General features: G+C 37.7%; 1 protein-coding gene across 1 annotated transcript in view; it reads right to left on the bottom strand.

Annotated features, from left to right (window-relative positions):
• The window catches only part of LOC150077534 (low-density lipoprotein receptor-related protein 2-like), a 496,886-nt gene that overhangs the window by 90,394 nt on the left and 389,656 nt on the right, over positions 1 to 16,836 (bottom strand). The window contains exons 27-28 of the mRNA XM_090385933.1: positions 14,510 to 14,667; positions 553 to 773 (exon numbers count right to left, since the gene is read on the bottom strand). Coding sequence (XP_090242059.1) covers positions 553 to 773; positions 14,510 to 14,667 — 379 coding nt within the window. The remainder of the gene's footprint in view (positions 1 to 552; positions 774 to 14,509; positions 14,668 to 16,836) is intronic.

Here is a 16,836-nt window from a genome sequence, read left to right on the forward strand (position 1 = left end):
TATAGAGAAGAGCAATAAGATAATTTGGTGGGGGGGAGGGCACAAAAGTATATCAGGGTTTTGTAAATTGAAATCTCTGCAGATTAGGCATCTGTGTGGTGACTGAAGTATATGATACTTTAAAAGCATTAAGTAGACTAAATATTGATGACATCACTCTTTCTCAGATTACACTGTAAGTAATTGAAATTTAAAGAACAGATGTACAGAAATTTGCATTCAACCAAAGAGTCATTGTTGGAATGAACTTCAGCCAGTGTTGTGGAAGTGGGTAGTTTGAATAAATTTAAAGGTGAGAACAAATTGGTAGGAATGGGCAAATGAAGTGGGTAATTTTTTTTTATTTATTTATTTATTTTTTTTTTTATTTTGGCTGGTGCTGTATTTAAGTTTTGCTTCATTGCATCATGTTGCCAATAGTAATTTATCACATAATCCCTCCCTTCATCACAACATTTCAACAATATTAAAGTCACATTCCCTGTTCTCACAGGCAATGGATTTATCAGCATTAAAAAATTTATTCAAAATTAAAACAAACATCCAGCTTACCCCTTTTCCGGAACCAATGCAAGACCATTGATATTCATACGAACTGAAATCAAAAGTGTGCAATGGCCAATGTTTTCTTTACATGCCCAGATACTTCCACTTTTGTCTGAATAATACAAGTTGTTGGCTATCCAGTCCCACTTAATCTGGTCTGGATCATATTTTGTATTCATCACTACACTATGCTCGTGAGATCTCAGTGAAAACCTGTGAATTATACCCTAAAAGATAGTTCCAGAAAATCAAAATAAAAAAAATAAAAAAAATCATATGCATAAAGATCAAGTATATGAGAAAATTCATTATGGATATAGTCAGGCATTGTAGATGAAAAAAAGGTTACATTACAGATATACATCTTATTATAATAAATGTATTTTTATAATAATTCATATTCTTCTCATATTTCATATTCTTGTTTACACACACAGTAATGGAATGCAAGAACAGTATCCCAAATGTTCATGCACTGTACACTCAGATGTATGGGTTTATACAGCAGACAACTCAAGAGACACTCTCTCCTCAATGTCAGTCATTGTTTATAGTGAATGCTGTGGTGCCAACATGCTGGTTGGGTACTGGAAGGTTGGAAATGAGTGTGCTGATCAGATAAGTCTAAATATCTAGTGCAACATGCCAATGGATGCCATTGTGTGTGTGTGGGGCAAGCAACATGTGTGTACCCATCATGCATGGTGCTCACCATCCAGGGAGGCAAGCAGTTGCTTAATTTGGGGCATATTTTGCTAGTAAGATCTCTGGTGCCCATGGACCGACATTTCACCATGTGCACCCTGCTATATTACACTTTTTCCTGGACAAAAACTGGCCAGGAAAACACCTGTGGGATGTTTTGGAAAGGGAAGCATTGTGTACAGACATGCAACTGTCATCTATTCCAACCCTATGGAAAGTCTTGTAGGCTGCATGGCTGCAGATCCCTATGGACATCGTCAGATATCTAGTGGGGTCAATGACTATTCAAATAGCAGTTGTTACTGCTATTTGAATAGTCATGCAAATGTAGCTCAACAAGTAATTAGGTATGTGGTCATAATTCAGTAATCACTAAGTGTGTATGCACACACACATATGAAAAGAATTACATAAGCACATAAAAAAAGTAATATGAAAACAGCTTTTTTCTGTATATTTTTTTTTCTGCTTGTTATATTTGTATAATGACAAATATAACAAACATGTATATTTGTTATTAGTACAAATTACAAATATACATGGTCTGTGCCAATCTCAGGTGCCCATTTCTATTTACAGTCTACCAAGCCCCCCATGTACTTTTTCTGACAGAATCCAAATTATTGGTTGATTCAATCACTGCTCATTTGAGTTGTCCTAATTATTTGCTGTGTGATTTCTTTTGCTTCCAAAAAGGTGGTACTTGTGCATATGCCCACTCTGATATTCGCCGTCAAATACTTAATCTCTTTACCACATTTTGTCACATTCATCTGTTGCCTCTATAGTTCTCCCAACTCCACTAATCACTTGAAACTGACTTCCTCTCTTTGAAATGTGACTTTCTTCATTCCAACTTTCCTAATGGTGAGGAAATTTTCCTTGATGAATTTAATATTCCCAACTCTAGTTTGCTTCCATTTTCTAGTTATATGGACCCAGCTGATCAAGATGCTGAAGCTTTTGAAATTACTAATGGTCTCGCACACATCGTTCATTTATATACCTGAATAACAGACAATCCTAACCACATACCCAACACAGTCTTTTTCTCACAAAAACCCTACTAAGTACATGGTTGAGGTGAGTGGCACTCTAGGCACCTCACCTTAATCATGTACGTAGTAGGGTCCTCTAGGCACCTCAGATCACAACCTGGTCTCTTCTCCAGTGGGCCTTTCTCTCATGGCCAATCTCAACCTCGTGTTGTCTGGCATTACAAGAATGCAAAATTGGATGATCTGCATGATTTCTTTTCTTTTCTTTGGTTGGATTACTGTTTTAAATCATCTGATGTCAACCTTTGTTCAGATTGTGTCAGTTAAATTATTCTTGGAAGGATGAAATCATTCCACACTACACCTTAAAATCATCTTTTATATAGCATAGCATATTTATTGGAAATGCCTTGGTTTTCCAATAAATATGCTAAGGCTATTCAAGATAAGAATGTTGCATATGACAATTGGCTTGGATCTCTCTCTCTCTCTCTCTCTCTCTCTCTCTCTCTCGGCATAAAAACATCAAATATTTTTTTCCTATGCATCTAAAAAACTGGGTTTTCTCTTTTGCTCTCAGTGTTAATTTTCTTTTAAACAGCTAATCGCTCTGTAAAAATCTCATATGTGCCCTACCATGGAACACTGTTTCCACATCTGATAAGGTATTCCCAAAACCTCTCTGACTTCTAGATTCCATTCAAAAGAGGGCAGTAAGTTTGTTTGTTTGGGAATTTCTTGGGCGCATCGGCAACTATGGCCATAGTGCACCAGAGGGCAGTAAGGTTAATTAATGACCCATCTCTCTCACATCACTCTCTTCACTCTCCCACTCATAGATGTTGTTTCTGCTGGATGTCTTTTCTATAGATACTTCCATGGGCATTGAATTAGCTTCTCTCTCTCAAACATGCCACAACCAGTCAGCATGCTTTAACTACCCAACTTTAAACTCTGAGAACCAATTTTGTTTTCCTCATTTATTCCTTCAGCTTCTGTCTTCTGGAATAACTTCCCTTCACACATTTCCTGAAAATCAGTCTTCCAAAAATTCAAATCTAATGTTAACAAGTATCTTCTTAACCTTAAACCCATGTATGGTACTAAGTGCTATAGGTTCTAATACCTTTCATTTTTGTGTTTTCATTAAAAAAAAAAGTGTGAAGAAAAACAGTTATTATTATCAGTCATATGGTGCAAGGAAGCCTGAAGCTTATGCTGCACCAGCCAAAAAAATTTCTTTGAGTTACCCTGAGAGAGAGAGAGAGAGAGAGAGAGAGAGAGAGAGAGAGAGAGAGAGAGAGAGAGAGAGAGAGAGAGAGAGAGAGAGAGATAAAATAGAAGGGAATCACCAAGGAAGAGAAGAATGATGATATCCAGCTCAGGACCCTGGGTGTGTCAAGCCCATACTCACCAGATGTTGTGAGCACCCGAGGTTGTTGCAATGTTATGAAAAAGTGCTGTACTATGAAATAGAAAAAAAAAACAAATATTAGTTTTAATATTGTAGTTTACTGCACTTATTATGGAGCAGAACTTGAAATTTTCCTTCAGACTAAATAATTTTAGCTTATTCAGAATTCTATACAGCCAAGAAGACCAGGAAAATCCTGGCTCTTTTGCTCTCTGTGGCATCAATCTTGTAAAGGGCACAGGATACATGAAATTTCTTGTGTTTACAGTTCCTCCATTACAGCAGTAACTCTAAACAACTTAGGTACAGCATTTCAAGTTATTTCAGTGTTTTACAAGTTTTTGAAGTTCAACTCCAAATGAGAACAAAAATGCTTCCTAGAGCTTATTTCTGTTTTTCAATCTGATCATTCAATGCTGTAATAATAAATGAAAGCAAAGCCAGCCTCCTCATTAGCCAAGTTAAATTTACTTTATTGTTAATTAAAATAGTATGACTGATGGTAAATACCATTCAGGTATATCACTGGGTTTCCTAGAAACAAAGTTTGGTTCACTGGGCTGTGTTGTTTTTGAAGTCCATTAAATCGAAGGTTTCTGCTGAAATATAACCGCACTCTTTGTTGGTACAATTATACATTATGAAGCAGGTTATAAGCTGCCAATTTTGTTTTGTTACATTGCACGTATTGTGTTACTACTAATTTATTGACAAAGAAAGCATTGTAGAGCACCGCTTTCTGGGTTCACTGTTATATTATCATATCCTAGGTTATACAACCAAGGATATGTCAGAGAATCTAAAAAAGTCTCCAGGCAAGGCACTGATTTTTAAAATATCAAATTTTCATAACAGCAGCAGTGTTGTGGCTATTCTGGTATTTCTACAATGAGAATGACAAGTACATTATCAACAGAGTCAAGTTTATCATATGCAAAAAGTTTGCAAGTGTAAGCTTTATGGTGTTTGCTAAGTGTAGCATGATAAGATAAAGAGTACTTTTATTAAAAGGAGAAAAACATTCAGTTTGTTATGGGACGAGAAAATTCAGGGAATGGATGAAAACAGTACACCAGAAGTGTTGCTCTAAATCTTTAGGATGATCAGTGCACTTCTTAGGAACATTTGTCATGAATCACAACAACATTTGTATGATTTTCAATGTGAAATTCACTGGCCTCAGCTGCATGCTTTCTGTGACTTCAAAATAAGTTTCACTAAAAGTGTTACATTCTTATTGGACTTCCATCTACTTATATTGCATTTGCTTTCATTTCAGCTGGCGCTGAACACAGCCAAGTAATTAATTGTAATGACAAAGCTTGGTGTTTATTGGCACATTAGTGACCAGGGAAATAGAGTGTCAAGACTCAATGTACACAGAGAATAAAGTATACTATTGTGTAATTTATTCTCTATACACTATTGTTTTGCACTTAGTATTTAGTGACAATGTTAAATCAGTATCAGTTAACAAACTATTAATATACTGTGTCACAAAAGTCTGTTTCCATAGTGGTTGGTTATTTGACAGAATACCAAAAAGTAAAAGGATAAGTTGCAAATCAATAGGTTATAGTTTGAAATGTTGGATTTCCCCCCCTACGATGGGCCATTATTACTCTACTCTCTAGGTGTGCTAATACTACAAGGTAGTAGTATTAGTCATATAGTGCAAGGAAGTTGCTGGCTCTTTCTACACTAGCCAAACACAATAAAAAAAATATATCAAACAGAAAAAACTTCCTATGTATTTCCCACCTCACATAGCATTAGTAGAGGCAAATGATGCAAAAGCCGACCAGGCTAGCTGGGTGGGTAAAGTGCCTACCTGGCAACCCAAAGGTCGCGGGCTCGAATCCCGCCTCGGGCTTGGATCAAAGTACTGCAAAAACCTTGGGAGGTGCATTATGGCCACAAAAGCTGATGTGCCAACAACTTAAAAAAAAAAAAAAACACACACCACTCCCATTTCACCCCTCCGTTCGTTTGAAATATGTCCAAAAAAAACAAGCTTATGCAGCACAGCAAAAAAAAAAAAAAAAAAAACACACACACACCACTCCCATTTCACCCCTCCGTTCGTTTGAAATATCTGTCCAGCTGAGCCTTAAATTTATTTAGGCTATCAACTTCCACAACAAGGGATGGAAGTCTGTTCCACCAACCAACTACCCACTGGCTAAAGGCAAATTTTCGCACATCTATCCTACATCTGTCTTTCCTCAATTTGCACTTATGCCCTCTCAGGTGATTATTCTGAACAAGAGGAAGAATCCCATCAGCACTGAGCATGCTCAAACCATTCAAGGCTTCTTACACCTCTATCAGATCACCTCACAAGTGCCTAGCCTCCAGATACTAATTTGCAAAATTTAAGCCTTTCTTCGTAAGAGAAACCTTTTTTTCCCATTCACTAATCTTGTTGCCCTTCTCTGTACTTGCAGCTCTACATCCTTCTTGAAATGAGGCCTCCAGACCTGTATACAGTACTCAAGGTATGGCCTGACCCTTGTACAAGGGAATAATCACCTCCTTATCCCTGCTAGAAAAATTTCTGTATATCATTGACAAGACACCATGAGCTACTCTTGCAGCCCGTCTGCACTGCTCAGAAAACTTCATATCTGCCTGCACAATTACCCCCAGGTCCTTTTCATTCTCTACCAATATCAGTGTAGTACCACAGATACGTTACTCTGGGGTTACTGTTTCCCATATGTAGTACTTTACGTTTGTCAATGTTAAACTTTATTTGCCACCTCTCAGCTCATCTGCTCAACCTTTCCAGATCCTGTTGCAGCAGCATACTGTCAGTAGTGTCCTTAACAACCCTGCCAACCTTTGTATCGTCTGCAAACTTGGACATTAAGCTTGATATACCATCATCAATATCATTTATAAATACAGAAAACAATGGATCCAACACTGGACCCTGGGGGACTCCACTAATAACATTAGTCCACGATGAGCAGTGTTCATTGATTACACACTCTGTCTTCTCCCCTCAACCATCCCTTTATCCACAACAGTAATTTGCCTCCAATGCCACACTGCTCCAATCTGTGCAGCAGTCTTCCAGATTGGAATACTGCTGCCTTGGGAGTTTGTGAGTTAATTATAGACTTGTGAGTTTAAACCATGCTGTGTCCGAGCTATAACTGAAGTCTTGTCTAGATGATCCTGCAGTGCTTCTTTAACCAGTGCCTCCATTAATTTTTCTGGAACAGAAGTTAAACTCACAAGTCTATAATTACTTGTGTCAGCCTTTGATCCTCCTTTGTGAATTGGGGTCATATTTGCACTTCTCCAGTCTATGGGTACCTCCCCTGAGACCAAAGAAGCTCTCTTAATTATGGCTAAGGGTTTTCTTACTTCCTTTGCTGCCTCCTTTAATATAACAGGATAGATCCTGTCCACCCCAGGTGCCTTTTTTATATTTATCCTCAAAAATTTCTCCTCCAGTTTCCTCTGAGTTATTACAAAATCATCTAGCTCACTGCCAGAGTTTACTTCATCTCTAGCATTCCCCTTCCTGAATAACTCTTCATGTGTAAATGTAGATACAAAATACTCGTTTAGTTTGTTAGCCCCTTGAGCAGGATCATCAACAGTTGAACCATCAATATCCAGTGGACCAATATGATTCATCCCTTTTCTTCTAGAGTTTACATAGGTAAAGAATTCTTTTCTGGTTTTTCTTTCCATCCTTTGCCAAGGATTTCTCATAATCTGCCTTTGTCTGCCTAATCTCCTTTGTGACTTGGTTACAGACCAGCTTGTACCTATCATAGGTTTTCGTGTCACCCATTAATTTATATGTATCCCACGCATTTTATTCCCAGCCATATGTCTCATTAGTTCATCTGACATCCATTTAGGCCTAAACCTTGAACAATATTTCTTAGTTGGTATGTAAAGCCTAGTAGCTTCCAAGATAAGTTCTTTGAATGCTTCCCATTTTGAGTTTGCTGTTGGTAACATCATCAGTTGGTCCCACTGTATAGAATTTAAATACTGGTCTCAGACCATCGTAGTTGCCTTTACGAAAGCAAAAACCCTTCCCTTTACCCCTGATTGGTAGTTACCTCTTTGAGTAAATCCTACTTCAGCACACCGTGATTCCTTTATCTGCAGATTCTTAATGCATGAAGAATCACTACTCATAATCAGATCAAGAGTAATACTCCCTCTAGTTGCTGTTGTTATTTGGTTTTTAGGACCATTAGCAACTAATGCCATATTGCTCCGGGATATGCGGTGGTCATTCCCTGATCTTTCCGCATCCTCTGTATTTGGTGGTGACGGGCTAGAACCCCGGTCTAATCAAGAAGCGTGTGCTACGCACTGCTGCTCCTTCCCACCTGGCTATGGAGGCGCCCCCTCTAATTGCCTCCCGAACATGCTGATGTAGAAAACAATCATCCAATAAATCCATAAAAGCCTTGCTAGTGTGTGAGTGACCAACCCACAAATTCCAGTCAATTATAGGTAACTGTCCAGCTGACTTTTGAATTTACCCAAGCTGTCAGTCTTAACTACCCATAGAGGAAACTTATTTCAGTAATTAACAGCTCCCTGACAAAAAGAAAACTTCCTACAATCCAGTCTAAATCTCTTTCCTAGTAATTTGAACTCATGGCCTCTGGTTTTAAAATTCATTTATAATATCAAAAATTTCTCCTTCATTAATTTAAATAACTCCTTTCAGAGCCTTATAGACCTTAATCAAGTTCTAAGGTGCAAGCTCTGCAGTTCACATATTCAGTCATTTCTCATATGGTTGCACCCTTCTGCAGACGTTGTCAAGCAGGTTGCCTGTCTTTGTGCCATTTCAAGAAGCAAAGTCTTTTTTTTTTAGGTGCAGTCTTCATACTTGAACACAGTATTCAAGTGCAGTCTTACAATTACCTTATACAATGGTATGACCTATTTCCACAAGAATATTTGATAAATCATATATTCTAAAACATCACTGGCCTTCCTTGCAACCAGTCTATATTGCACTGAGAACTTTGTTTGACCATATAACTCTCAATATGTTTTCTTTCTCTACTGTTATTAATTCAACCCCGCCAAGTGTATAATTTTTTTTTTTTTTTTTTTTTTTTTTTGGTAGTTGTTGGCCATAATGTGGCCATAATGCACCTCCCAAGGTTTTTGCAGTACTTTGATCCAAGCCCGAGGCGGGATTCAAACCCACGACCTTTGGGTTGCCAGGCAGGTGCTTTACCTCCCTAGATAGCCTGGTCGGTGTGTATAAATTATTTTTGGGTTGCTATTTCCCAAGTTTACAACCTAGCATTTTGCTAAATTGAAACACAGCTGCTACTTTTCTGACCATCCCCAAAGTATAACTAAGTCATTCTGAAGAAGTGCTGCTCGGTGCTGATGATTAACTCATCAGCATCAGCCATTTTAAATCCACTGCAAGGTGAAGGCCTCTCCAGCAAGTTTCCAGTTCCTTCTGTTTTATGCAATGGCCAACCATTTACTACCCAAGAACTCGTGAATTTAATCTGTCCATTTCCACTGTCTTCCAGGTTTTCTTTTAGCTCCTCTTGGGTATCATTCTGTTACTTTCTTAGACCATCTGTCATCATGTCTTCGAGCTACGTGCTCTGCCCAAGACCATTTCGGTTTTTTAGTTTTGATAAGAATGTCCTTTATTTCTGTTTGCTGCCTAATCCACGTGTTTCTCTTCTTATCCAATAGTGATTCCTAATATAATTCATTCCATCCTTCACTGTGTAGTTTTTCAGCTTCTCTTCCATTCTTTTGGTGAGTGCCCAAGTTTTGCTCCCATAAGTCATGGTGGGGAGTATACACTTGTTCATTATTATTTTATGTTTCAGACAAATTGAGATATTGCTCCTCAGTATGTAACTATATTTCCCGAACACCATCTATCTGAAATTTATTCTTCTCTTAACTTCCGGCTATTTATCATTATTACAGCTAACGACTTGTCTCAGATAAGCATATAAATCCCCCTTTTCAATTACTGCTCCTTCAATGATTATATCCCTTTGTATGCCATACTTGTTCTTCATTACTTTTGTTTTAGCCATATTCATCTTTAGTTCGAAATCCTTACTAACTCTGCATAACTGATTAAGATTTTCCTCTAATTCCTTGGGATCATGGCTTATGCCCACAATGTCATCTGCAAATCATAAATGGTTTAGGTACTTTTCATTCATGTTGATTCCTTTCTGCAACCAGTCCAATTTTCTGAAAGCTTCAAGGGTAGCAGTAAACAACTTTGGAGATATTGGTGTCTACTTGTCAAACTCCTTTCTGAATTAATTTTAAATTTGCCACTGTCTTTGTCTAGTCTAATAAAGGAAGTAGAGTTCTCATATATTTTCTTCAAAATCATTTGTACGGGACATCTATGCCTTGTCTTTCCGGTGCCTGAAACATTGACTTATTCTGTATGGAGTCAAATGTCTTCTCATAATCCACAAATGCCAGGCATAATGGTGTTTTATATTCATTTGCTTTCTCCATTGGCTGCAATATTATGTGAAGGTGATCCATAGTTGAGAATCCTGTCCTAAAGCCAGCTTGCTCTTTCAGTTGATTCTCATCAAGTATTCTTTCTAATCTATTAGTAATGAGCCTTGTGAACAATTTGTAGATGTGAGACAACATACTAATTGGTCTATAATTTCCAATTTATCTTCTTTCTTATGCAGAAAAATTATGATTACATTATATTCCACTCCTTAGGGGTCATGACTAAGGAGTGGACACTGCATTACATGCAAAAAGATTATTATCCAAACTCTGCATTTTAAAACATCTTAATGTGTTTTCTTCTCTGAAATGACTGTTTTCTTTTGCATTGACTTCAAAGTAGTAGTGGCATGTGATGCAAGAAAGCAAGTGTATGAGCTTATTCAGCATCAGCCAAAAAAAAAAAAAAACACCATTTCCCTCCAGATGCCTGTTCAGTTCCTCCTTAAATTTATTTAACCTACCAGCTTCCACGACAGATGTAAGCTTGTTCCAGCAATTAACCACCCGGTGGCTAAAGGCAAATTACCACACATCTAGTCTACATCTGTCTTTTCTTAATTTCAATTTATGCCCCCTTAGGTTCGTAATCTGAACAAGTGGAAGGATCCCATCAGAATTCAGCGTGCTCAACCCATTCAAGGCCTTATACACCTCACAATCAGATCAAAAAATTATTTTTGCATCCAGTTCCTTTGTAACCACATCATAATATCCTATCAAATTTGTCAGACAAGACTTTCCCTTAACAAACCCATGCTGTGTCTGAATTATTGCTACAGTCTTGTCTAGATGATCTTGCAATGCATCTTTAACCGGTGACTCCATTATTTTACCCGGAACAGAAGTTAAACTAACTGGTCTGTAATTACCCGTGTCACCCTTCGATTCCTCTTTGTGAATTGGGGATACATTTTCACATCTCCAGTCTGTGGGGACCTCCCCTGAGTCCAAGGATGCTCTCATAATTATGGCTAAGGGTTTGCTTAGTTGCTTTGCCGCCTCCTTTTAATATAACTGGACAGATCCCATCCACTCCAGGTGCCTTTCTTATGTTTAACTTCAACAATTTCTTCTTGACTTTGCTCTCAGTTATTACAAAATCATTAAGCACCCTGCTACAATTTTATACTCTTCTGCCATTTTCAAACCTTAATAATTCTTCATGTGTTAATGTAGATGCAAAATACTCATTCAGTTTGTTTGCTTTCGGAGCAGGATCATCAACAGTCGAACCATTGATAAAGTGGACCAATCAGATTCATCCCCTTCCTTTTAGAGTTTATATAAGTAAAGAAATCCTTGTTGTTTTTCTTAGCATCTTTTGCCAAAGATTTCTCGTAATCAGCCTTTGCCTGCCTAACCTCCTTTGTGACGTGATTACAGACTAGCTTATATCTGCCATAGGCTTCTGAGTCGCTTGATAATTTATATGTATCCCATGCATACTTCTTCTCTGTCACGAGTTTCATTAGTTCATTTGATAATCATTTAGGCATAAACCTTGAACAATATTTCTTAATAGGTATGAAACTTTTAGTAGCATCCATGATTAATTCCTTAAATGCTTCCCACTTAGAATTTACTGTTGGTAACATCGTCAGTTGATCCCACTGTACAGAATTTAAAAACTGTCTGAGACCACTGTACTCACCTTTACGGAAGAAAAAACCCTTTCCTTTAACCCCGATGGTAATTATATCTTTAAGTAAATCCCACATCAGTACACTGTGATCACTGCCACCTAGTGGTTCCTTTATCTGCAAATTCTTAATACACAAATGATCACTGCCGATAACCAGATCAAGAGTATTACCCTCTCTGGTTGTCTCTCGAACATGCTACTGCAGAAAACAATCCAATAAAATCCACAAAATCTTACTAATGTGTAAGTGACCAACCCACAAGTTCCAGTCAATATCTGGGAAGTTAAAATCCCCCATTATAAGACATTCTGATTTACTAGCCCACTATTTCTCTGTACAATTGTTCATTGTAGTCATTAGGCCTATAACACACTTCTACTCTTATTTTTGCTTTTTCAGTGCTTATGTCACACCAAACTGACTCAACAGTGCACTGTTCATCTATATCAACTGAATGCACTTCTTTTGATATTATGTTTTTCTTAATTAACAGCATAACACCTCCTCCCTTCCTATTCTGTCTATCCTTTCTGTACACATTGTACTCCCCAAATTCCAGTTCTGCATTCCTTATATCTGTGTGGCACCACGTCTCTGCTATCCCAATAATATCCACCTTTGATGTCTTGACTAACACTTCAAATTCATCAAATTTATTTACTATATTTCTAGCATTGGTATACATGTACCTATCCTTATTATTAGTTACACTAACACATCCCATATACCCACCTGTTTCACGATGACTGCCATCAGTCCCTGAAACCCCCAGCACCCCTCGCTCCAGGTTGCTACCTATTCTAGTGGAAGTTGTGAAAGAATCACCTTCACCTCTGCCTGCGGCTACTTTTAATCTTTTAGTCTGTGAATCCCACCAAGCTAGCAGTTTTCCGACCCACCTAATACTGCCTCAATAGCATGAGCAAATATTCTTGCACCCTTTCTATTTAAGTGTATCCCATCCCTGTAGAAGAAGTCTCTCCTGTTAACAAGCACAGACCATGCTGAAAAAAAATTCTATCCCTTGAGCCTTGCACATTCCCTCCAGGGCCAAATTGATTGACAAGGCTCTCATCATGTATTCCCTCCTATCGTGTCTGGGCAGAATTGCAGACACTCAAATTTAACCCTGATTCACGACTTTTTTGTAACATTGACCTGTACTTGTTAAGTAAATCTGCAGATCTCCTACTCTTAATGTCATTGGCACCAACAATATCACATTTTGTGCCCTTAAAAGATAATATGCGCTTTACAACGTCATCAACTTTTGCCCCTGGCAGACATACCCGGGTCCTGTTCCATCTATCCTTTTTACACAATATATTCCCCATCTCCCTGACAATAGAGTCACCAATAATAACTAGTTCCTTTGGGACCAGCGCATTCTGCCTTGTTGATTGCCGCTGTGTTGCCTGATGCCCAGGAGTGAGCTCTGGCATTGAGTTGGGCAGCTGAGAGCTTGACGGGCCCCTCATTAATTTCTTCGAAGGCATCTACCCTACACCTCAAGCTTTCATAGATGCCCAGTAGAACGCTGAGTTGATGCCTAATTTCTAGACACTCTCTGCACCTGGCACACAAAGACATCCTCCTTGGCTAGATCATGTTCCGTTCCAGAGAGTTCGGCAAACATTTCACAAGTTGCGCATTTTTTTTAGGCTGTGATGTGTTGGAGAATTGCCCTCCCCCACCGAGTCACAGCACTCCTGCCACTTTGTGCGTGTTGCTTTGCTGCTCTAGTTTGGGGCATGATATTTTAAATTAATAAGATCGATAAATTTAATTAAACAATTGTCAATACTACGCTATCTAATAAAATCCTAAATGCAGTGATGCGTATTACGCTATATAATTATACATTAGAGCTGCCTAGTTACCACAATTAAAAATTTGAATTCCCTACTACTCTATACAAAAACAATGGCTGCAAGATTCAAACGAATCTTGCAGCCGTTGTTACAATATAAAAGTACAATATAAAATAAGAAATTAGGTAAATAAAAGGCAAACACATCGCTTTTTCAGAGCCTGTAATTCACAACTGTAATTTTTAAAGAGAGTCAGCGCCCTCTCTTTAAAGTAACTGAAAGCGGTCCAACAATTGTAGAACATTTTCCTGTGGCTTTCAAGGAAGTGGGAAAGTGTTTGGTGTTGATCACAAGAAGGGGGGACAGTATGAGTATCAAAAAGTTTTACTTTTATTACAAAAAAAGTATTAAAATCACTTGTAAAAAATATCTTATGTTATTTTGTTTGTTTATTTATTATTTATTTTTGCTTTGTTATTTATTTTCTTTTTAAATGACATCTTGCCAAAGGATTCTGTAGGTGAGCACTTTATTAAATTCATGGTACTGAGTTTCTTATTTCCAAATTTTGATCAGTGGCCCCAGGGGATAAAAGAATAAAATAATGTAGTTAATAAAAATAAGTTAATAACAGAGTAAAACTATCAAAAAGTAGGTCACACTGCTGATGTTTTCTTCCTTTATCTGTCCTCTGGTTTTGACATTTCATATTTGGTTATTGTCCAAAAAACCAGCAATCTCCAGATCCACAGGTTGTCAGACATTACACTTTTATTTTAGATAATTTACTGAATAAGCTATTACTATGCTACAGATGAATCATATTCAATTAGTGCTTATTTAATAAATTTATGCAAAATATCTGACCTGTGATTCTGTCCAAAAAAGGAATCCTGAAATGATGTCGTAATCCATACTCCTGAGATTAGTCATATTTCTCTGCATTACCAGGCGTTCAGAATGTGATTTTAAAAACAACGATTTTATCTGATCTGGAAAGAGTAGCAAAAGAGCTGGCTGCTCACCTAACAATAAAAAATGACTGTAATTCAATGCAAGTTTTTTATTACAAGATACACTCCTGAGCTAGAACATTATGACCACCTACCTAATAGTGTGGTGGACTGCTTTTGCCATGATATCCACTTGCACCCAGTGTAGATGTCTTCAAATAATCCAGACAGAAGGACATCTCAGGGTTTGACAATGGAACTAGGCACTAGCATGGACTGGAGTGGAGAATGCGGTGTTCCACTGCATCCCACAAGTGTTTGATGTGATTGATGTCAGAAGAATTTGGTGGCCAAATGAGCACATGAAATGCTTGGACATGATCCTCAAACCATTCCAGTGAATGCAGGCATTGTGACAAAAGACGTTATCTTGGTGAAAGAGTCCAGTGCCATCTGGATACAGACACCATGCAGGGCAAAACTTGGCCCAAAACACTGCCAAGGTAGGATCTGGCAGTGAGGGTGTACCAAATGGAGATGTGTGGACCCAATTATTTCTACAAAAACATCTCCTAAACCATGTTACCACTGCCACCAGACTGTTTTCATTCAGCCATGCAGTCTGGTTACAACCATTCACCTACTTGTTGTCGAATACACACCCATCCATTAGCGATGATGATGGAGCCAGAACCTCTACTCTTTTCCATTTGTCCAATGGCTAGGAATGGTGCTCCTGTGCCTACTGCAGGTGGAGGTTTTGATGATGGTCAACATGGATAGGTGGTAGATGACTTTCATCAACCGGTGAAATACCGCCACTTTGCTTATTGGAGGCTTGAAGTGGTGAAACTCATGTTTAGTCTCTAGAGCAAAGTTTCCGGCATCTCCCCCCCCCATACTTCTTCAACCCATGCACAGTACTAAGTACTATAGGTTTTGATACCTTTTGTGTTTGGGGTTTTCATAAAAAAAAAAAAAAAAGAATAGGTTGCCTACTCTGTAAGCCTATTCACAAGGACGTTTTATGAATTGAGTAAATTGCTTAGAAATGTTTCTCTGCCCCCCCACCCCCACCTTCCTAGTACTGCAAATCATTCCCTCATTCAAACTCAATCAGATCCTTCCATTTCCCTGTTGCATAGGCTTCATGGGTAATGTTTGTCTACTGACAAACATTACCCGTGCCATTACTATACATGCTGTGCCAGTCATTGACAGCCTCTGGGTGCTATGGGATGCATCCACTCATGGATACAGGAGTGGTCAATGTTTTGACTCATGAATGTATATTAAAATATTACAGAAAAAAATTTAAGTAAATATAATTAGCTTTCAGTAATATAAAAGCTTTTTTCACTCAAAAAAAAAAAAAAAAAATGTTGAAATGTGACAATTTTATATATTTGTAAAATAAACCTCAATATAGTACACTTCCGTATGATACTCTCCAGAAATTAAAACGAAAAAAATCGAAAACTTACATTAGAGTAAAAAATAAATAATTAAAAATCAAGAAGAATCTAACGAAAATATTCAAAACGATTTTTTCTTCTTGAAGCTGAAAACGCTTTGACCGTATGTCGTGATCACAGGAATGAAAATTACTGAATAGGGTTGAACCTGAAACTTAAAGTGATTATTTGTTTTTGCACATAAAGGTCCAGGCATCAGAGATCAAATATGGCTGCCGAACATTAACAGAATTCTCGTGTAATTTAATTTCTACAATTAATAGTCGCGTATAATTACGTTGAAGCTTAAGTATTTTGGCCTCGTTAAATAAAAAAGTTGTTTTTCGTTAATGGCATGAAAGGCTAATTCTGATACTGCTAAGCGAGAAGCACGAACTGAGGCTTCATGTTGAATATTCAGAGAAAATCGCATCAAACCTTGGTAAGAAGAGTCATAATCACTGCAAGAAATGTTGTATACCAGATCATTAATTTTTGTTGCGAACGCGGAAAGAACCAAGCAATTGTTCAGTATAGTGTGTAATTTCCGTATTGGCACTATTTCACACTATTTCCGTATTGGCCTGGCCAATATAGAAATTACACACTATACTGAACAATTGCTTGGTTCTTTCCGCATTCGCAGTGTGGACCTTTATATTATAATTTTGATGAACTACTCAATTTATTAAACATTTGATACTTAACTCCATATTTTTATATGAAGTTAAGTATCAAATGTAATTGTAAATGGTGTGAGATACTGAAATAAACTAGACAAAAAAAA

The sequence above is a fragment of the Mastigoproctus giganteus genome, chromosome 12, assembly GCF_048544385.1.
Source record: "Mastigoproctus giganteus isolate SK-2022 chromosome 12, ASM4854438v1, whole genome shotgun sequence".
NCBI lineage: Eukaryota > Metazoa > Arthropoda > Arachnida > Uropygi > Thelyphonidae > Mastigoproctus > Mastigoproctus giganteus.